Below are 24,375 nucleotides of genomic sequence, written 5' to 3' on the forward strand. Positions count from 1 at the left end.
AATCTGTTTAACCTTTGCATTTTGGTTTCTTACAATCAAAACAAGCTGCGATCACTTGGATTTATAACGTGATGTTTTTAGGAAAGAATCTATGCAAATCAACAAAATATTTAATGTGTGGTGGATAAATTCTTGCTCTTGGTGTTTAAAATGTAAGATGTGGGTGATTGTTTTATATTGAACAATTACCGAAGTAAGAAGTCAACCTGTAAAAGAAGACAAGGGAAGCAATACATACATACAAAAAATATGGATATGCAAGTGTGTGTGAATGTATATGCATACTGCTGCCTACACGATGGAGTCCAAAAGTCTGACATCACACAAATTCAATTATTTGTGACATACTCCTCCACACAAAAGGTACATTTCCTTGCTTCCATTGAAGCACACAAGAGACTCTCTCCAATCTTACGAAGACAACATGTGGACAAACTTGTGTAGTCTACGTTAGGATAATGGCATGTTGCAATAAAGTATTATAATTTTTTTTTGAAAATTCACACATTTGTCTGGGGTGGGGCGGAGGGTCCATCTGGGGTGTTGCGACCAAAATCATCCAAATTAAATCAAAAGTATGTTGCAGTTTAGCATGTTCAAAATAATCACGAATTTCATCATTCAGCTTCATTAGGTTTTACCCTGAGATGTTTTTAAACGGTATTGAAGGGGTTCCCTTCTATGAATTTTACAGATTTTTTCCTGTTATTTTTGTAATAGGTTTTCCATGTATAATGTCCATAAAAAAGCTTTTATTTCTGGTGCCCCAGCTGCCAGAAAAGTTCATTTTTTTAAATGGAAAACATAAACATAAAAAACCATAACCATCGCTGGATCAAAAAGTATTTTTGACTAATTCTATAGGATTCATAGAACTAAACAAAAACAGATTAGCCACCTTATAAAATATGAATTGTTTTTATTATTGTGTTGGACTTTCGTCTTCAGCTCATAAGGTTTTTAGATCATTTGAAAAACTCAAATAACATCTAACTTTTTAACAGTAGTGTACACCGTTTATGGGATTTAATGCACAGGGATAAATGCTATCAATTATTATCTGGCTTGCATATAGCTGAAAAACCCTCATGGCTCAATGAGAGCCAATCCATCTTGCAAACATACAAGATGTTTGACTCTTTATTGATGATGTAGTGCAGTGTATCTCGCTGAAAGTGTAATATAATCCTGGTAAACGCAGAGAGGCTAATATTAGTAGTGGGGAGGGGAGTTTAAAGTGGGGGAGATGAAGTAACTGATAAAGAGAGAAAGGGTGAGGTCAAGACAGACAGAGAGGCAGACCCAGCTGTGCACTGGGCCCACCTGCCCATAATTATGACTAGATTAGCAGAAGCTCTCCTTCCAGACTGACTGCCAAACATTTTGTCCCAGATTATGGCCCAGATGCAGCGCCACTAAGCTGCACAAGTCGGTCAATGGCTGCTCACTCTCCTCTAAGCAGAATTATTGCACACCCAGAGCAGTGGGGGGTGGCAGCCGAGCTGGGCCAACTTTCGCCCCCACTCCTGCGCTGAACAACCACATGCAAGATGGGTCTGATTCGCACACATAATCTCTGAACTCTTGTGAGCTGTGCAATCAAAAACGCATGTGCAGTAATTACATCAAGTGCAAATGGGGACTATAACATGAACGTTTTTCATTTATCTCTTTAAATCAACCTGAATAAAACAAAATGAAATAATAATACTTAAAAATTATCTTTATTCTATGACTCGTCAAAAAAATCTCTTTTAATCAACCTAAACAAAACTAAATAAATGTTAAAAATAATTTAAGGGCTATAACTCGTAATTCACATTTTTTAATCAACCTAAATAAAGTAAAATATATATTTAAAAGAATTAAGATTTAATGGCTGGTCAATCATCTACTTTTTATCTTATTTTGACTTTGTGGTATTCACTAAATTTTTCAGTCGTAAAAACAGTTGCATATCTTTTAAACCATATACATTTGCTTGAATAAGTTGTTGGTACAAAACTGTTGGATTGTGGGTTTCTTGTTGCTAGCTTAAACCTCATATATTTTAGTTTAGTTTGCGTTAATAAATAGAGAGAGAGTGAGAGAGAGAGAATGTATTTTCACTGAAAAACTAAACAAAAACAGAGATAGAAATTGATTTTGGTATTACCGAAGTTACACACAAAAAAAGTTATTTTAATAACAATTTAATTTGAGTGTACAGTATTACGCTCACCAACATATAAAGAGACGGATTAAGCATGTTACTATTGTTTTATTTCTAATCGAACACTGAAAACAGATCATATTTGCTTGACTTTAGCAGACCGACTGCTGCATTGTGCTGTCTGCAGGTTCAGTACGAGGCATCAGTCTGCGCTCTTCTCTTTGTCCTCCTCTAATCCTCAGCATCCGGCCCAGACGGTATAATTGGTTTTTGTAACAAAATGCGTGTCTGCAGACACAAGCTAGTTCTCTTCGTGCGCCGTGATGCACATCCATCTTCCTGCTGGGAGGGGCTCAAATCTAAAATCAATGCTGGCATCCATAACGAAAACCCAAAATGTAGGTTCTCTTTTCAAACCCCCTTCCAAAGAGAAGACTTCAGAACATCAAAGACCTTCAGGGCGGATTCGACGCAGCCGTCGAAATTGGAGTGTGTGAAGCCATCACCCCCACACACCAGCAAAGGTTGGGAGAGTAATGTCATTTGCCCTGGGCTGTCCACCACTGATCTTGTCACCTAATTAGAGAACAACAAAATTGAGTGATTGAGCTTCCAATAGCTGATGCAACCTCATTCTTACATTGATAATAGTTAACAAGGGTCTCGTGTCCCAAATAGGGCTCATGGTAGAGTGCATGTAAATGTGATGTACGTTTTTAGTTGTTTAAATGCTGTTTATTAGTCAATTTTCCTGACATAAAAGTAAACAGGGTGTGGTTAATTGTGATGTTTCAAAATGCTCAACAGATCACAGATATAAATGACTGGACTGATCCGAGTGCATTCAGCTGCAGTACTAAAACAGAGAGCACTTCAGTTTTACAATTGAATGGGACATGTTTTACTTGTTTGTGACCCTGTCTGTGAAATTCAGGCTAAAGTTGGATAATGTAATGAGATTAAGACCATTCGCGTTTGATTTGCTTCAAACAATGATTTTACAATATAAAAAATATCACGTTATATTTTCATAATTTACAGAATGATATTTACATGTTGTACGTGGAGTGTGGTAAATCCCGAAAAAGGGTCACATTACAGAATGTTTGAATCGAAACATGTATTTTGTTTATTATCCTTGCTACATTTAAAGGGACAGTTCATCCTTTACTCACTCTCAAGTTGTTTCACACCTGTATAAATGACTTTGTTCTGCCGAATACAAGGACGATATTAAGGAGAATGTTAGCCATTTACAGTTCTGCGACATCATTGACTACCATAGTAGATTTTTTTATATAATAGTCAAAGGTGCCCAAGAATTATATGCTTTCCTAAAATCTCTTTTTGAGTTCAAAAGAACTAAACAAATTAGGGGTGGGCTGATACCAGTTTTTCCTTTACGATTCGATTCCGATATCTGAGTCGTAAGTTTCGGCCGATACCGATCCGATACTAGTCCTGCTTTTTCCTGATCAGTGTAAGTATTTTATTGTATTGAACAAAACTATAACGCATTTATGAAAGTTGAAGGAACAATGATATTATAATGTAGTGCAATCATTTTGTGTAAAAACACAGATACTTGAAAAATGTACATGATTAAAAGTGAAAACACTTCACTTATGTACATCTCTGCTCTAATGTAAAATGGCACAAAAGGGCCCATGCCCATCCTGGGTGCAGATTGATGCGCTTAATGGATCCGCTTCTTTACACATTATTATCTAGTGATTATGCAGAATAATTCAAACATTGGAACATCTTGGAAAGAGAAGCATCCTGACTGTCATCAAACACTATCGTATGCTGAATGGAGAGTGACTGGTGACAGCAGTAGTGGAGTTTTCGTGAAATTAATGATCTTTTGTTTTCTCCTCACCCAGACCTATCGCATGACATAATAAAATTTTCAAATTCAACTCTAACAGCCTCTTAAAGCTTGATAATATTAGCCAACACATGATCAGATTTTGGATCGTCCCGCCACTTACGATACCCGATCCAGCAAAAATGGTCCGTATCGACAATCGGCCCACCCCTAGAAAAAATTATATAATATTTATTTCTACATGGTAGTCAACGATGTCCCAGAACTGAAAATTGCTAACATTCTTCCAAATGTCTTTCTTTGTATACAGAACTGTATACAGATTTGGAACAACTTTAGGGTGAATAAATTATGACAGATGACATTTTTGGTCTCTTCAAAATCAAATTGAACTTACCAAACTAGTTTTAAGAAACCCGCCACAATTATGACATGTCACACCAACCTCCTGTATATATCTATAGTCTATACTCAAATACAGCTCAAATACTTTATTTATACAAAATGTACAGTTCACCTAAATTCCAATGTAGCATTTTAAGTCATAGCTCTAGCTTTTTTTTTCCCATAAGGGAAGTTTGGCTATTATTATATTTGGTTAAATGCAGAGCTTTTAATAGCACTGAAGGCGCCTTCATTGGGTTGAGCCACAGCCAAGAATAGAGCAGATGTCAAAATGAGTAGAATTGATAGTTGCAACTTCAGAAAAGGTGACCAGTAAATACATGCTCTTGAAATATTAACAAAAATCCAAACGCAAATAACTACAAATTCTCCTAATGTCAATCAGAAAAATGACAACTCTTGGCACGTTCTCTGGCTTCTCCACTGTATTTGTCAGATGTGTCATAAGTATATATATATATATGCAACAGTTAAACAGGACAGACATGTTCCACTGCCAACCTCAAACTATATATCTCTTCCATGTTTTCATAAACTACCTCTGGCCTCATTAAATTGATGTATGTGTTTTACAACGAACCGTAAATGATACAGGTCCTCACTGCAAATCCCTCCAGTAAAAATCAACGCCTGTAAGTAACTCCTAAAGAGCCACAGCTACAAGACTCTGTACAATGTTTAAATGGAGATATGCAGCACGTAAACACATTCAATGCATGGCCCATTACAAAGGCTTCAGCCGCCCCGACGCTCGTACAGATAAACATCTTGGTCCATCGTGCAAGAGACGAGGAAATAGTATCCATTTCCTGAGGCTTATGCTAGTCATCTTACAAACAGAGCACTATCGTCGTACTGTCTGAACCCTTCCCCTCCTATCTATAAAGGGTAATCTGTGTGTAAATCAATTGATAAACGTTAGGCCTTAAACGAGGCCAAGAACAAATTGTTTAGTTTATCAAGAGGTAAGCTGATGCAAGCAGGGCTGAGCTCCTTCACCTCCCTAAATCTGCTTTCCTTGGTGTTCCTCTGGTCTTCATTCAGATTCTTTCATTCAAACCGCAGAGTCTGATCTTTAACACTTCTTCTGTAACTGCTGTCGTGACCCGAAAATAGGCCAATGACCAGAGATTTATTAGTATGCAATGCAGCGTCTACAGAACAAACAAAACAAATCATTGAGAGTAATATTCTATTCTATTCTATTCTATTCTATTCTATTCTATTCTATTCTATTCTATTCTATTAAGATAAAAGAGAAGTCAAATGTTTTGCAAACATACAAAGTAATGCATGCTGAAAAATCTGTCAGCATTTACCTAGGATTAAAATTCATGATTCATGAAGAGTCTTTCCAACCATTAGAGTCGATGACTTTGACATGTGGTGTGTGTATGTGTGTGCGCTGCTGTTTTATGCTCAGCAAACTGTGATGTGTCTAACCGACTCACGCTCTGTGTTTGACCGGGATCTGGCACGTGCACAGGTGTGTGTGTGTGTTTGTGTGTGTATAACAGCAAGTGTTCTGTTCCCGTCTGTGCAGTCTAAACGGGCCTTGGCCCAGTCTCTGTTACTCAGCGCTCCCACACAGATGTTCTGTGTCCTTTGACCTTAAACTGGGTCCCAGCGCTGTGTGTCACAGGGGCCGACAGCGTGGGGGCCCAAAAACAGAACGTCTGTGTGCGCGTCCACGTGCACGTATGAGAGAATGCAACTGTGCAAGAAAGGGCGCTGTCCCACACAGTGTGTGAATGCATAACGTACTACTGTAAGTGTGTGTGTGTGTGTGCCAAGTGAGTGGGGGGAGAGGAAGGATTAGTATGTGTGCGTGTGAGACAGACCCAACCTACCAACCCTCTTCTGATAAAGTTAGACTAGCTTTTTTTCCACTAGAACATTCTCTCTATTCACTGCTGCAGTCTGCAGAGCAGCTTTATTAAAAATGAATGCCTTTTGCTGTATAGTGGGGAGGCTTTAGTTGCGCTGGCCTAAATAAGCCAAGGCCTGAAAATTCATTCTTGCTATACATGAAAACAATAAGGTGAGTGTTTTTGAAAGCTTTTTTTATATATAAATAAATACATAAAAGAACCTCCAAGTGAAGTAACAACTCCAAAAATTCAAACAGAGATTTTATCAAGAGCTGATATGTTGGTAGACAGGAGAGACCTGAATAATCCAACACATACCAATTATTTCACAATACACACTTTAGTGTGTTATGATATGTATGGTATGTTCTGATGGATTTCTTACAGAACATTTTGTGTTAGATCTGACATCATTAAAGTCCCCTTGAAACGGAAGTTGCGATCGTTTTTACTTCCTTATTTTGATGCATTTCTGCATGAAATGGAATTTCTAATGAAAAAATAGTGGGCGTGGCTTTCGTCTTTCTCTGCGATTTGATGGGATGTATAAAAACAGACATTGCATTTTGAAATGGAACTGGCAGCAGACTGGCAGTTGAAGAGGCGGAATTAATTGATGCTCCGCCCAAGCCGTCTAACACAGGTAAATTAAAATGCATTGTCATTACAGGAAAGAAGTGCATTTTACTAAAGATTATGAGGGCACACAGATTTTTAAAAGAGAATGACCTACACTGATCAACTATTTACAATAAACGCAGCAATATTTCATGAAAATATTGGCATTTTAATTTCAATCTGACTTTAAACAGGCATAAACGGGGGTCAGCTGTGGCCTAATGGTTAGAGCGTTGGGCTTGTGATCAGAAGCTTGCAGGTTCGAATCTCAGTGCCAGCAGGGCATGACTGAAGGGCCCTTGAGCAAGGCACCTTACCCCTGATCGCTCTGCAGTAATGTTCCACTGTATAAAAAACTACTTGTAAGTCGCTTTGGATAAAAGCGTCTGCCAAATGAATAAATGTAAATGTAAATGTAAATGCATAATTGATACAGTGGTGTAAAGGCAATCTGGTCTAAATTATGGAAGGGAATTATTTATGATGACCAATATGTGTATTTTTGCATATACCTAGTCACAGACAAAAGTGATGACCAACTTTGGACATAATGTTTTTGCTTTTTATTCAAATATATGTTTAAAGATGTTTTAAACATTTGTATTTGTGTTGCAAAGTAGTTACGCACAACAAATATATGTAACGTTTATAAGTCCATAGCGAATGGACACAAAATATTACTACACTCAGGGATCAACAAATATGAATAAAAATGTATTGTATATTTTGGCTTTATTTCCTGCAACCTTTTTTCCGTGTATGTTTAAATTTTCAAATAAAACCCATATTCCCTGATATTCTGTAGTTTGCTTTTTTGTCAAAAATTTGTACCATATACCTTATATTTTGATTTAAATCCAGTTTACTTTATTCTGCTATCATCACTTATCTAAATTAACAACAGTGTCTTAGTGCATCCACTAGTAAAACATATAAAAAATTATATCTGGTGTCTGAATAACTTTTGGTTTGACGACCCATTCTACAAATCTATTCCTAACATCATCTGAGCGTCTCCACCATGTCGTCTTACCTGGGAATATCTCCACTTCTGAAACTTGATGCTCTCAGGTTGAGGAAGCTCCGGCATCACTTTTTCCAGCTCTTCAAGGATGATGTTCTGTACCGCATCTTTCTCCTGCTCCAGGTGCTGGACTCCAAAGGGAACACTGGTGTGGACCACCACAGAGGGCCCGAAGTCCTTCGATGCTGTTGAGAGATATGAGGTCATACTCATGAACATGCACAGATCACAGGTTCCAGGAGACATTTTACATGGAGAAAGAAATAAGGGTGACGGCAAAAGAACTGTGTAGATACAGAAAACGCCCTAAATACTAAAGAAAAAAACTAAATTTTTGACAGAAGCAAGTATTAACACAACCTAGTGCACATTATCAATATGCAATCTATTTCAATGTCAATTATCAGTCGCAAGCTTTGGTGAGGGTTCGTGTGAGTGTATTTTAGTATCTGTTCCAAACACTGTCAAGCCTTCTCATCGCCAGACTATGGTTTCTCTGTGATATCATCTATGGGCACGCCAACCAAATGATCTAATGCATTGCGGGCCAAGCTCATCGGCAGAGGCACGACCCACGACTGAGCCCTGATATATCAGCCTTGCACGCAGCATAGTCTACACTCTAATAACTCCTCTGCTTTAAAACACATATTTAACATGCCTGGAGGAAATAATCCTTTATTGGGTTCTATAAACATGGGCTGGGTTTGAACAGCTGGAGATGGAGATGAAGTGACTCGGGCCGATTGGAAATTAAATGGAGATGAAATAAGGCATCGGCAGGTTCTGAATTAGACCACCGAGACCAGATTTGTAATGTTAGGGATTGACACGGTTAACACATGGACTTTATGGCCACCGGTGAGGAGGGGTTTCAATTCAGTTAAATCAATTGTATTTAGAAAAGTTTTGTGGACCAAGAGGGAACAATAAGTCATTTAAATCGTGTCCAAATTTCATGAACGTGGTGTTTGAGGAAAAGGTATCAAATATTAGCCGCTGGAAAGAGGAAGTAATTTTGTTCCAGATGTAGTGAGTTGCTTATAGTTTATACATTTTTACCGAAACCTACAAGCTTCACTTTCAACTTTTCAGGGAAACGCATTGATGAAAGGATTCATTTCAATATGACGGACACAAGAAAACAGGGACAGTCTACCAAGTGATTATACGAAAACGATTGTCTTAACCGGTCAATGTGAGGTGGCCAACTCAGTTCTTATAACTAAGTATTGGGTTAAAAACACAAGAGGCACAGTCATTTTCCATTTGCAGAACAGTCAAAGTATATACGTGTTTGGCACAGTGCCAAGCCAAGAGGAGAGGAAAAGGAGAAGCAGAGGGTGAGCGCGCGAGAGAGAGAGACCTTCCTTAAAAAGAGAGTTACAGTGTTTATGTGTATGTGTGCTTGTGCCAGAATGTGACTGAGCACCAGAGAGAGAGAGAGAGAGAGAGGTCGTGTAGCGTGGGTAGAGGGCTGGCACCGTGCCTGCTGGTTGAGTCACTTATTTCTTGGTGGGGGCAGAGCTAGTCGCAAAGTTCACAGGGTGAACAGGAAACTGCATGTAATGCCTGACAGAAAATAACTTGTATTCAAATCAATTTACAGAATTTATTTCCCATTTCAGTTTAATATGCATAAACATCTATAATTGAGTCATTTTTTGGTTTACTTACAAACACCGGGGCTCTATGCCAGCACAAGACATTGATCATTGTGTGGTTAAGCATCTTACACAAACGGTTTCAGAGGTGTGATGTATTTAAGTATTTTTCACTCCCAACCAAGTACATTTTCAAACATACGTACTTCATGTTTTTACGCGAAAAACATAAAAACTTTAACTAGATTATAAAACATATATTCTACTTTTCTCCACTAGATTTGATAAATGAGGGATTCTCACGAAATCTTGCTTACAAGAAGTCAAACATTATTGAACACACGCAGTTTCTGCCAATCTCATATCTCGGAATCTTGCTTTGAAGATGTCAAATATTATTGAACTGAAACGTTATCGATGTCAAACATTATTGAACTGAAACATTATATACTGGTCTTGAGTACCTATCGACTAGTATTGCATATTTAGTATCTTTGAAGAGTGTTTAGTTTGATCAGATTTATACAGACAGATACAGCTTTATGATTTATTCCGGAAACACTCGAGCTCCTGAAGGCCAACATAACACAGACATTTGACTCCAAACACAGCTGAACTTCCGTACAACGAACAAAGCACATTGATGGGTTTGCTCTTTCTCTTGCTCTCATTGGTTGACATATGGGCGTGCATTTCTGGGAAAATAGTCCAATAAGGGACTAAGAAAAGTTTTTCATACTAGGAAAAAACTTTCTGAAACCTATACGAACCTTGGAGGAGTGTATCGAGCAAATACTACATCATCCATCCAACTCGTTTTTTTGACCACGTCAAACACTTTGAAGCCATCATGTTGCAAAAAAGTCAGAATACATGAATCAGTTTTGAACCCCCCCTTTAATGTACCTACGTAAATTAACTTAGGTAAAATTAAGTTAAGATCCTTGAGTAAAAGTAAGGAAGTACTACATTTTTTATATACTTGAGAGTAAAAATACTCAAACACTTTACAGCTCTGTTCAATTTGTTCAACCGGTACGCTCAGGAAACTTTGTACAAACTTCAGATCTCACAGTTGTGCGCAAATTTTCTGACTGTAGGTATTATGGCTTAAATAGTGCCTTCTGGGATCCCTTCTGACATCAAACCAATTGTAAGCCGGATCTTTGAAAAAGCTCGGACAAGATTCTTACTTTATATAATTATAACGTTACGAATATAATTATGGGAAGGAATGAATTGATCGCATCTAGAGCACGCCAATCAGAAACCTAGTCCTACGCGAATGGTGCTTTTGATCAGAGTTCACATTTCCTGGTCTTTTTAGTAAGCATTACACGTTTCTAATAAGTTTCAGATTTCTTATGTAATCAAACTCGCATCAATAATGAACCAGTTCAGATTTTTCGGAACCATAATATAGCTCACTCCACATTAACCCAACTGCACAAATGTGCTTCATGCCAGACACTCAGGAACACAGTAATAGCTTATAATTAGCGGCCTGCCAAAAAGTTTTCAAAGAGAGCTTGGGGTGCTGTGCGAGATCAGACTCAGACCTACTTTACTGGAACTACAAGCAAAACACATTACAGAAATGAAAATGAAGATTAAAGCGTGGCCGCGTGAAGGCTGGAAGGAGCGTTCGGCCTGAAAGAACAGCACAGCAGAATGCAAAATTTAACAGCTCTCCTAATTATGATGTTGCCCTGAGAAACGCTGGAGTGGATGGAAGGTGACAGGTGCGCAGGCTGTTTTTAGAAACTAATTCTATTGGACTCCGGTAGATGTACTATCGTGAACCGACACAACTTTTCTGATAGAAAAAAATTATAAACCTTGAACACAATACTTTTTTCAGTCAAAGATGCACAAAAATCGAACACCTATCAGGCACAGAAACATAACTAGACTAGATGGCATGAGTTCTGTTCCATAACCAAGTGAGATGCCTTGATGTCCACAAGGACAGCTACCATCATGTATGCGTTTGCAGATGCCTCTGCAGATAATCTGATCCAAAGCAATTTACAACATTCTGTCATCTTGGATAAAAAACACAAAGTGCACTGTAATGCATGCTGGGGTTGTATTTTGGTGTGACATTTAGGGCAGCAGGCCCAGTACTAGGCTGGTTCACCTAGGGGGGAATCATATATTCTGGTTGGGCAACAATACGCATATGTTTTATTTTCCATGATTAAATTGACATATCCTTATTTCATAGATAATAAAAATAAGAAGCGTTTAATCTTTTTGATTGTCAGCTGCATCTTTTTAAAGGGGCCCAAGGAAAGTCTGGGGCAAATTCCCCCTAGCTCCCCTTGACCCGGCCCTGTAGGACATCCTAATGTTGGTGCTTACAAGGTTTTGCTACAGATATTATGTATGGTAACAGTAAACTTCTGGCGTAGAAACGTTTCGTGCACTTCATGCGGAATTGTTAAATTAAATTCAAGATTCGATGCATATTCATTATTGCTAGGGGTGCACGAGAACACAATATTCTAGCCCGATCGGCATGATGGGGTGTTGGGCTCGAATTTGCGAGCATTTTTGTCAGACATGCTCCTTAAATTTCACCTGTGTGACCTCAAAATATATTTGGGAGCATTTGTGTGAGTGCACATTTTGTTATGATGTGACCTGTTTTCATACTGTGAGCAGAGCTAAATTGATCGGCCCGACCATTCGACAACGTGACTTCCACCCCACAGCGCTAGTTTCTCACTGTCTTTTTATGTAAACATACGCTAGATGGAAGGGTTTTAACGTTCATGCGCGTCTCTCGCGTCTGCAGCACCTCGTGCATAAACACGTGTTTTTACAGCGGTTCGCGCAGCGTGCCGGCCGATTAGCAACTGAGCTGACTCTACCACAAGTACAGTATAGCAATTGCAAGTTCACATTACGTTATTTTAAATACATTAAATACAAATACACAGGCAAAAAAACGGATCATCTGTCTTTTACTTATGTACGGTGTTAGTATAAAACATGTGTTTATGTAGTTTTAACTTTTTCTCTGAAGGCTATTAGGGTTCAGTCAGTGGAGGAAGTTGGATTGATAGTGTGATATGATCATCACCTCTGCAAATACCAGCAGTTGAACACTATGAAAAAAATATAGAGACTAAAAGCTGTGCCTTTTAAGAAAACAAAGCATATTTTTCGTGCAATTGCTGCCTGTCAATTGAGTTTGTGACAAACATTTTGCAGTATTTACATATTGTTTATTACTGCATAATATAATTAAAACACAAGCACATTAAAAAAGAAGTTAATTTTTTTCATAAAGTACAAGATGATTGTATAATAATTTCTAGCATTTTGGGTTTTAAGTTTGGATAAAAAATGATTTTTCCCTATATATTTGAGTATTTCTTTAAAAAAAGTCTAAAAATCTTGTGTCGTCTCGTTCTCGTGAACCCAGTCTTGTGTCTCGTCTCATGGGATAAGTGTCTCGTCACACCCCTAATTATTGCACAACTATCGGTTCAATCAGTTCATCGTAGCATATTACTCACCTACGCTTCTTCAACTTATATAACTGATGATTTACACTTTTGAATGAGTTTTGGTGGCTTCGGCATTTTTACACGAAGAGCTTTTTATGAATGAAGATCTAAAAATGGTCTTAAGGCACATGTGCATGCGATTTTCAATAACTGAACAGTGCATTATCTGTTAGTTCTTACATAATATGCATGTCCACACGCACCATGACAAAACATATGTACACACGTAATCATGCAGACAGCTCTTCAGCATTCGTGTGAATAGACATTTGAGCATTCGGCATAATTTCGAGACGCAGCCCTTTGTGCTATGGATGACACACTTCAAGGCAGACAAACTCAATTGGACGGTGATGTTGCGTAATTTGAGAAGACAGGAAAGTGGGAGATAATAGACTAGCAAAGCGAACAGATGAACAGGGTGTGATGCCAGGGCATTGCAAAGGCAGCAAAAATACGTTTTTTAAACCAGTTTACTTTTTTGTAATGTGAACAGCGAAAGCTACAAGAAATACTATGTTCACGAACCCAACACAATGTGGGGCTCTGATTGGTCAAATAAATGTTTTTTCACCACTTAGGAGACGACAAGCACACCCCGTTTATAACGTTTCCTCACCTTATGTGTATATTATGTAGTGAAGAGTGTAATTCGGAAAAGAAAGTATGCAAATGCAATGTATGAAAGCAAAAAAAATTATGTTCTCCAATGTAAGTTTGTTAAAATTGCGAGATTTCTTTATACAGTAGACATAAGCGGAAGCAAACTTTCTTACCGCCAGCTAAAATCTCCTCACATCATGCTGATGCTTACATCATTACCATAGCAATTGATGTAGACACACAGGAGATTGAAAAATCTGTCCGAACTAACTGAATCTGATTTCAGAATGACAGTGAGAACAGTAAGTCCTTAAGATCAGATCTGAAAACCAAATCGGATTTGAGTGCAGTACACATTGAGGGAACGACACATGAAAGTACAAAGAAACAGACAGCAAAACAGGAAGATGTAAATGAGAAGAAAAAATGTGAAGGCACTGACCTAAATTGCGCTTTTTATCGTCTATGGCGATGAAGCGAATGCAGGGATTATTGGAGAAGTACTTGGCCGCCCAGGGGACGTCGATCCGCACGCCGGCTTTGTAGAAGAGTCCAAGTGCGTAGCGGGAAGAGTAGCTGACAGCTCTTAGCCTCTTCAACTGGTTCTCCCCCATCACTGCATAGAAACACACAACAGCTGTGGATGAAGCCCATGGGCCGCTGTCAGAGCATCTCATCTCTCTCTCTCTGTTCAGTTCATCACACAGATAAGACGAGAGAATCCTCATGTTGCCAAAGCACAAGGGTTAGTATGACAAGAACAAGGAGGTAAATGCACACGATGCGTAGGGCCCGTATAAAACACAGTCAGAGCTTGAAATGGACAGTGAGTGGCACTTAAATGAGAATGTTGTGGAAAGGCACGCTTGAGCCTATGGGCTTCTTTTGTGTCCTTGTTTCCTGACTTGAACATCTGTTATTTATTGGAAACAAGCAGTCGCACTAAGGCCTGCTTTAGTTATTTAGGGCCCACAGGTACTCAGAGTAGTCAGGGTCAAGGGTCACGCCTGAGGAATCAAATGCATATTTCTGCTCAAAGACACTCCTGTTTCCAGTAGGGGAAGAAAGGGTTTCCGTGGAAAAGCAACCGAGAGGAATAAGTAGGATCTAATTAACATTAGTGTCTAAGCAGAATCTTCCCCCTAGAGGAACAAACAGATGTTTGGTCAAAAGCGATGAACAAAAACGCAAACTCATCGATTTTACTTCACACATGTGTGAGCCATGTGCAGTGTCAGTGAGTTAGGTGTCCAGTGGCCACTTTAAATTTAAAGTTGGGGATAAAATTAAAAAGTAAATAGGCAATTCCATACTAATGTCAAACTTTAGGATGATAAACTCAAGATTCAGGTTTTCACCGTACTGATATGTCAGATGTCAATATTTGGTGCTTGAAATACCCATGTGACAGAGCTCAAAATTTTGAAAGCACTTTTACAATTTTAGGCACTTTTTCCATAGTCTGGTAAGTGAATTGTAACATCCATTATGGTCCATATTCCTTATAAATGGGCACGTAAAAATGAAAACACAGCAACTATTTAATGTTCTCTAAAGAGCCGTCCCTTCTCCATTTGTTGGGTATTATTGCATCTAGAGTGTTGATTTTCACAGAAATCCTACAAAGCATGTTGTCTCTCAAAAACGTGTCCTTTTTTGTCACATCCATAACACTCTTTCAAAAGAGAAAACAGACTGATAATTCTCTGATGTCTGGACGCCCTCATCAAGGATTTAGTAAAATATAAAAAGTTCAATATAATAAATACATTCTCTCTAAATGTATTTTGGGTTCACCATTAATGACTCTTTAAGTATTTGATATAAGGAATAACATTTCTGTTCTTCACAGTATATACGTAAAATAATGTGGATTTGGGGGAGAGATTTGGAAGAGAAATATTTAGTTTATAGATTGTTTCATCGGACTTGTGCGCCTGACCACCAGTTAACTTCCAGTTTCAGTTTGGCTAATAATAAATAATAATAAATATTTATATTTAATTTAATTATTTTACTGTATAATCATTTTTTAAAATAATCAATTTGTTGAATTTAGTTTTATGTTTATTTTATTAAATAAACTATTTGTTGAATGGGTCCTGTAGTTTGGTCGCATTTAAACAAACCATGTGGAACAACCGAGCTTGGTTTCAGAGTCTAAATTCTAAATATTGGAGAGACAAGTTTAGCCAAATAACAGCTCTTCTGTTTATTTAGTTTTTTATTGCTATTAGAAATAATTTACAGGCAATCTGTTGTTTGTGAATGTGGACCGGAAGTTACTGCAGCCCATGAACGTGTGCATGCACCGTAACGGTTCTTTAAATAGTCATTTTGAAAAAGTATATTTTCAACAACATTTTGATTGACTTTTCATTGAAGACTCGACTAATCTGAGCTCAGTTTGTGACATTGTTGAGATCTCTTCTAATCTCTAATTGAGACTTCTGAATCTTTATCCCAGGAAAAACACATGAGACACAGAAGACTTCCAAAAGTTTCCATCTGCTCTCCTTTTAATCCCATTGATGTCTATTAGAACAAGAGTGAAACATTAAAGAGAGCTCACCAGTTCTATTCTCTTTTATAGGCAAGTGTTTTCTATACATAAAAAGTTGTGTCATGCAAAGAAATACATACAACACAAAAGCTAAATGGCAACAAAAAAATCCAGTTAAAATGTTCTTAAACTACCACTAAAAACTGCCCGTTCTTGAAAGGATCAACAGATTATATGAAAAATCCTTTTTGGTCATGCGGTTCACCGAATGACAGCGAGGCCTAGCAGACCACCAACACCCCGCCCCATCCTCAACCACTGCTGTAATTTTGCTGTCACTGCGAACACTTCACCAACTGTTAGTTCAATTAAGAAGCAACCACCTGAAGATGATGGAATATGACAAGAGGTGAAGCGGTCACATGACTATCCCCGGACTCGTCCCTTTTATCACCTTCTGTGTCATCTACGAACATCTGGAGGAGATTAGGAGCGTGTATGTGCCTCTTGGTACAGAGACAATATGGTGAGGCATTTAAGCAAGGAGAGTCCAGGGATAATGCAAACCCTGTCAGATGAATCTAGTTAAAGACTTGCTTTTTTTCATGGTAATGGAATCTGGTTACAGAACATGCTATTGTTATCCGCATAAAAGATCTTAACATAGGAAGGGTTATTTAATGAAACGGATATGAGAACGTTTTTGCCACAATAACCCATTTGAGTTGTCAAAAATCACTTTTACCAGCTGGACAATGACAATGGATCCACATTAATGAATTGAGCCATTTCAAAAGGCCATGACTTTCATTCCCAGTAACTTCAGCTGAGCCACATGTATTGAGAGGCTTTTTGAAGCTATCGGATTCTTTCACACATAGAACAGTCAATGTTAAAGTGATTGTTCAACCAAACATTTTAATTTGATCTTTTACACACCCGATTAAAATATGTATGACTTTCTTTCTTCAGCAGAACACAAAAGAAGATATTTTCGAAGAACACTGGCAGTGGCAACCAAACAACACTGGCCCCCACTGACTTCCATACTATGGACACAACACCACTGAGACATTTTATAACATACAAAGAGAAACAAGAAAGGTTGAAAACCACATGATGGTAAATAATTTATGAATTTTTTTAATTTTATAATTGTAACCTACCCGTTTATAGATAACAGTCTTCAAAGCAGAGGTCGCCTTAAACAAAAATGCCCCATTCTATCATTCCCTTTCATCAGAACGTGATCGTGAATTGACTGAATGTGACTGTGAGCGGCAGGAGGTAGGCTACATCCCCTGCCCTGAACGCGATCGCAAATGGACGTCTGTTACCCATTCATGCAATGGAAAATGCACCAGGCACATGCATCTGTCACTCAGCCCCCGTGTCGCATGCACAGTTTTATGGATATTGTCTCAAAGTGCACTCTCTCATCTTTATTTAGCCCTTATTCACTTCCAGATTAGCTGAAGGCTTTAGGAATTTCAGCTCTTTAACATGAAGCTCCCCCTTTTTCAAGGGACCAAAAGTAATTGGACTGTTTTATTCACAGGTATGGGCTTGGTTCAAAGTGTGGTGTTTGCATTTGGAAGTTGTTGCAGTGAAGCCGCATCATGGGGTTCAGGGAGATCTCCATGCAAGTGATTTTTAGATTTCAAAAACACAACAAATCCACCAGAAAGATGCCAGGAACATGAAGAGCGGCCAAATCAACTATTTGGTACATCCTGAGAAAAAAACCACACACCGCTGAGCTCAGCAACAAAACAATCCTAGGCGTCAATATGAGATAACAGTGGTGGATGATGACATTATCCTCTACATGATAAAGAAAAACACCTTCACAATGTCCTTGACTTATAAACTATGTGAAAAGAAATGTGAAAATAATATTTTTGGTAAATTAACATTACATGTTTTTCATGTTATTTTACACTTAATTGAGAGAATGAGAGAAAATTTAGGACACAACTTGATGGGAAAACACTGATCATACGGTTTTGGACAGATTAGTAAAGTCCATGCCAGCTTAACTGCATTTTATTGTTAACTGCGTGTTTGTGCACTTATCTCAAAAATATACTTTTAAGGGCAAAGGACAAAGTCTGAAATGCTTCTAAAAAGAGTTGGGCAATACTGCTGAATAATGAATTTCCAGAGTCCCCATGGAGCGCTGCTTTCCCTTTATAGCATCTTTGTCAAGACTCATTCTTTGAAATGATGACTTCTCAAAATGTTGTGTTTCCACAAAAAAAAGAGCTTGTTTAGGAGAACTTGACATAACAGCCTGCATTTGTGCAAGCAGACGTAAAATGATATTCACCTTGAGGAACATTCATCCTTTCTCAATTTTCTTTCCCAATCATACTCAGCCCACAGAGAGATAATAATTTAGCTTTAAGTGACAAAAGAAGCTTTTCACATTTTCCCTTTTATAGCCGACACCTTTATAAAAGATGCACGCCTCCCATCCTGATGGTTTGTATTTGCTTGCTTGATGATAAGTAATGACACTAATGTGCAATGAGAGCATTGGTGAGCAGTTCGGTAAAAAATTTCCTCTTGGTTTAGACCAGAGGGATTTGATTTCATTACACACATCTGTGATCTTTAGCCTCCTTCCTTGACACATCCTCCGGTCGAAGGACTAACAAATCCACATGAGCAAAATTCTACACAAACATTCAAACTCCTTCGAAGAGAAACTCCTCAACACCGCTTTGCACGTGAGTGCTGCACAGTCTCAAACATAAGACATACACCAAACTACATTCTCATGAAGGGTCTTATGCAGACACACCTGATGGCCTCTTCCTCTGCACACACGTCACTACTGAGTGTTTTGCATCTGTCTGTACATTATAAATCTATGTGAGCAGGGAAGGGCAGAGTTTGGGGGCTTTGGGCAGCTGTGCTGTATGTGCATATGAGAGAGTGGATGGGAGAAAAGAAAGATAAAAGCAAGGCGATGCCAACCCATTGTTTTAAAGGGACAGTTCACCCAAAAATTCTATTATCAGGGTCATTCCACTTTATACCTTTAGCAGTTCATTTACACAAATTCGATTTCAAAGTGAAATTTTTTTAACAATGCAGTTATTACCTCTGTATAAACTATGAGGCATGCACAAGTACTACCAAACCAACAATGGTGGTCTTCAGGACTGTGTCATTTTTCCCACTGGTGCGACTCACTTTCTTGGGTTGCACCCTTTTTTATAGTATTCATAAGAGCGTTGTAACAGTATATGGAGCAGCGGCCCGTTCTGCGGGGTTTTGACTAGAAAGGATACAGCTTTCTCTACAGTCTGAAATTTGAGTAAATTTTGCTTGACTGCCGTGGTCCACTCACTCACTGGTAAAACAGCAGCTTTTATGCTTTGCTATAGACAGTTTTATCAGATGCACGCATCTGGCAAATGGCTAATAATTAGGGATGAAACAATATCAAAATCTCGCTGTACGATAATACCTCGGAATAACGTCCACGGTACAAAATTGATTGCAATATTTTAGTTAACACAAAGTAACACTCTCTATGTTAGAGGCCCGGAAGATCTATTGTGTCATAAAGTCATGTGACCACGATATTATTGAGACAATTTTGCTATTGCAATAACACGATATCGATAATATCGTTACATGCCTACCAATAATATAAGCATTTATATTTAGATCTATTTATATTACTATTCATTTATATCAATCTTTTGTTGTATAATAATTGTATGAAATAAATCCTTTGTGGAATTTTATTTCAGGCTATATTTATTTGATCAAATAACCAATTTCTTGAATGGGTGTAACTTTGTCGCATTAAAGTTTAGCCAAGTAATGTTTCATCTGCTGGTAACCCCCCAAAATAATGGCTAGAGATAATTTTAACTTGAAAACTAATATAATTTGCTTGTTATTTCTTTTGCTTGTTATCAGAAGTAATCTGCCGGGACTTTTTTCATTGCGGATGTGTACCGGAAGTTAAGTTTGGGCCACAAAAGCACACATGTGCAGTAACGTTTGTTTATGTTGATGCTTTGGAACTTCAATAAACTAATTTCTGCTTATGATGTAGTTGTTAGGATTAACTATTTGGGGATGATTAAGGGATGTAGAACCAGATGATGCAGAGTAACACCATGTCTACAACGGACATGGTGAGATGCGACACGTCAAAAGAACGCAATGGAAACCATTATAATTTTACATTTTGTCCACACTGGATGCGACGCGGTGTGGTGCAACAATCCCATTAGAATCGGCCGTGTGTCACGTCCGGTGTAGACTAGGGGTTGAACAACCTAAGAGTTCTTGAGGTCAATTATGTGATAAAAGTCAAGTCAACTAGTTGATGACATCATTAATAAATAATAAAATATTTTATTGATGCGGGCAGTAAGACACTTGTGTGTGCTGGCTGCGGGAGGATGGCGGGACTCCTGCAAAACAGCCTACAAACATATAGTATCTAAATACAAAACAAACAGTTGTTCATCTGAAAGAACTTCTAACGTATTATAGTCCATCACGTGCACTACGCTCTCAGGTGTCAGGTCAGTTGGTAATACCTAGAATTTCAAAATCAAGTGCAGGCGGCAGATCATTTTCCTATCTAGCGCCTAAACTTTGGAACAGTCTTCCCTGCAATGTCCGGGAGGCAGACACACTCTGTCAGTTTAAATCTAGACTAAAGACGCATCTTTTTACTCTTGCATACACTAGACTATCATAATATATATATTTCAAAGATCTAGGCTGCACTAGTTAGATCAACCGGAACCAGGGACACTTCCAATAACAACTGATGCATTTGTTGCATCAAAGAGTGCAGAACAGTACTCTACTCTCAGCCAGTCTTGTCTCATTGTTCCAAGGTTACCAGAGCGGGCAGGACGCAGTCCAAGGTTACCGGAGCGGGCAGGGCGCAATCCATTCCCAGACCTGACAAATGCTGGACGAAGGACGTGGCGACTCTACAAAACTTCAGTCGCTATTAGATTATAAATGATAATTTTAAATCTAACTTTGTTTTTTATTTTGCCTTGTTGTGCAAGCACTGTCGAGCTTGTGCAGAGGCTGCAGCTTTTGCCAGAGGGGAACTGGAATCCCCTGGTTAGGCCTGGTCTCCCTCTGAGGTTTTTTTTCTCCTCCAATGGAGTTTTGGGTTCCTCGCCACCGTTTGCATACTGTTTTGCACTGTTTGCCTGGCCGGGGGGGCTGCTAGAATTTGATAGTCTTATTTAATTAACACTGGATATAGGAATTTATAGTGTGTCTGATATTTGACCTGTGTTTTGACTTCCATAACCGTTTATGTTTTACTTATAGTCAATGTTTTCTTGTACAGCTGCTTTGTAACAATGAAAATTGTAAAAAGCGCTATATAAATAAAGCTGACTTGACTTGACTTCATCTATTCCACAAGAGCAACAACAACTAAACAAAAATTAAAAAAATTGAAGCGCAAGGTCGATGGTAGCAGGGCTATGCAGTGAGGTGAGCAAGAGCAGCAGGTGGATCTCTACGACAGCCTAACATTTCATTAGATCTTTGGCATGTGTACAGACTAAACTTTTGTGTGACGGCTATGACTTAAGAACAACGTCAATATATTTATTAGCCTAATGCAGTAGACACTTTATCATAACGGACTTACAAACACAGCACCTCAGTGACACAGCAGCCAATATGAGAAACATTTTTATTTATTCCGTCTCTTTCATGCTTTATTAAATAGGGAACAAGTACAAAAATAGCCTTTCATTTGAAAAGATCTGCATGTAGAAGCTAGCGCACTGAAACGTAAGGCTTTACCTGCAATCTTTTGTGAATGTTGCGGACGAAAACAGGACACATTGTGAATGATGCATGTGGAAGCAGGACAAGAAAACATATTATATATAATATATTAACATATATTATTGCTGGGAGTGTGAAAGAATCACGCTGAACTAGGTGGGAATGACCACCAAATGAGCCGTCCCACGCGCAGGTCCTTGAAACAGTCAACTGTCCTCTTTGACTAGTCGACATCAAGCTTTAAATGTCGCCGCTAGTCGACTTGTTCGTGCAACGCCTAGTGTAGACACGGTAGTAGGCATCATTATGTTCCCTTATTGCCAATAATGGGTGATCAATTCAATTCCTTTAAATACGTGAAGCCGCATTTCTGACCAAACAAAACTACAAATCCCTAGATTTCAAGTTACACTCTAAAAATGCTGGGTTGTTTCAACCCATGGTTGGAAAAAATACAGACAAACCAAACAGTTGGTTTAAATTAACCCAGAAAATGTTGATATTTTACCCAACTATAGGTTAAACAAACCCAGCATTTTAGAGTGCTCTCAATAAACATCAAAGCAGCATAAGCCTGCAAATCAGCCATCATTTAACTGTGAGCGTTTTGCTCGTCCAACCTGAAAAAGTGAACCGAACCCAAGGCTACTCAGACACGTGCTTGGCAGTAAGATCGACTACATTAGTATCAGCGAGTGTGTATGCATGTTGCTCAGGGACAAGAAGGTTTACATTTTCCAGTTGGCTGCTCGGGGGCATGTGTTGAACTCTATGCCTGCCGCCCCTGGATCTTTGATGTGGGAGTGGGTGAAATGTTGACATGTTGCATGTTGACAGAGCAGTCCGTAAACAATGCAGGCCACAATGTACAGCGAGTCTTCAGTAGACTTGTCTTTACAGTATTTTTTATTAAAACAGGATTATGTAAACATTGATTTTTGACATTATTATGCACCCTTTATGTTTGTCACAGAAAACAAAACTAATAAGAAGTACGATACGTGCTTGTCAATTTTGACAACAAGGTATGCAATCCTTTAAAACGTTCAGTGTTTTTACCCCGAAATGCGAATTCGGACATCTGAGGTTATGGAAGGACAGCAGTTACATATTTATTGATCATTTATTTCATTTAACTTCTAATGCATTAACTATCTTGTTAATTTACACTTAACTTAAAAGGTTCAAAATGTGTATTCAAAAATGAACACGATTCAAGATTAAGGAATGCTGTTGAGGTACATCATTACTTCATAAATCATTCTCTTAATACTTTGTTTTGTTAAAATATAAAGATGATGTGGCTGAGTAAAAATGTTCACAATTTAGATTTTGAGATGAACTTCTAAATGCAAAAAACTACAGCCTAAATGCAGTTTGTGCAAACAAAAGCTAAGCATGAGATCTGGTGGTCTTATGTTAAAGCATGAGATATGAGTCTTCCCCGCATAAGCGTGTGCGTGGTTGCATGTAGATGTAAAGCAGATGTGCATAACTTCTTGGTCTTAGGCCAGACTCACTCCTAGATGCTCTCCTGGGTCCTTACTTTTCTAATCACCCTGTTGCTCAGTAATTATCCCCCCCTCATCTGCACACACACACACTTATACTGTATGTACACACACACTGGTTTATCATCTCCGTGGGGACAGTCCATAAGCGTAATGATTTTTATACTGTACAAACTCTACACCTAAACCTAAAGATCATAGAAAACATTTAGCTTTTTTTTTACATTGTACTAGGGCTGGGCGATATGGCTTAAAAAAAAAATCTCCGATTTTTTCACAACAAACCCGATTTTCGATTTTAATCGATTTATTTTTTCTATTTAAAAACAAACTACAACTGACAAAGTAATTGCTCAAAACAAATGTACTCTTTATTTTGTTCTGATTTTCCTTTATGCAGTTTAATCTAAATTTCCCATTGGGGCATAAGTGTAACAGGAAACAAGCATGCTTATAAACGAGATGGCAGGCCCTGCCATTGTAAACAGTGAAAATGTAGCTTATCAGTTTTCTAATAACCTCAAACTTACAGTGACACAATGCACCTTCAAAATAACTTAAAATATGAAAAAATAATTTAATTGTGTCCCTTTTTGGTCAAATAAATGTGGCAAAAATGACTAAATTAGATTGTACAAAAATACATACAGCCGTGGTATTCATAAAGTGCAAACAAAACTTTAAACAGTTTTCCTGAATCCCTGAAATTGTAAACAAAATGAAACATCTACATCCATTACTTTAGTTTCAACATTCTTCATTTACACATTTTTAGCCAGGAAGACAAGCCTGTCTACTACCTCTGGCTTGAGGCATGACCGGTTACATGTAACAATGCCCTCTCCCACACTGAAATCTGATGGGGCACTTGTAGCAGGGACAGACAAGTGTTTTTTGGCCAGATTACTGAGCCTTGGGAAGTTTGGTTCGTGA

General features: G+C 38.3%; 1 protein-coding gene across 6 annotated transcripts in view; it reads right to left on the minus strand.

Moving 5' to 3' along the window:
* Positions 1-24,375, minus strand: part of rnls (renalase, FAD-dependent amine oxidase) — a 60,104-nt gene that overhangs the window by 16,384 nt on the left and 19,345 nt on the right. For 4 of the 6 annotated variants that reach the window (XM_079477146.1, XM_079477145.1, XM_079477149.1 and 1 more), the window contains exons 5-7: positions 14,069-14,242; positions 7,911-8,086; positions 1,708-2,728 (exon numbers count right to left, since the gene is read on the minus strand). In XM_079477146.1, coding sequence (XP_079333272.1) covers positions 2,564-2,728; positions 7,911-8,086; positions 14,069-14,242 — 515 coding nt within the window. In that variant the 3' untranslated portion in view covers positions 1,708-2,563. Of the gene's footprint in view, positions 1-1,707; positions 2,729-7,910; positions 8,087-14,068; positions 14,243-24,375 lie in introns of those variants that run through there. The other 2 variants (XM_079477150.1, XM_079477147.1) reach the window with 2 other exon arrangements.

This window comes from Barbatula barbatula (genome assembly GCF_947034865.1).
Source record: "Barbatula barbatula genome assembly, chromosome: 16".
NCBI lineage: Eukaryota > Metazoa > Chordata > Actinopteri > Cypriniformes > Nemacheilidae > Barbatula > Barbatula barbatula.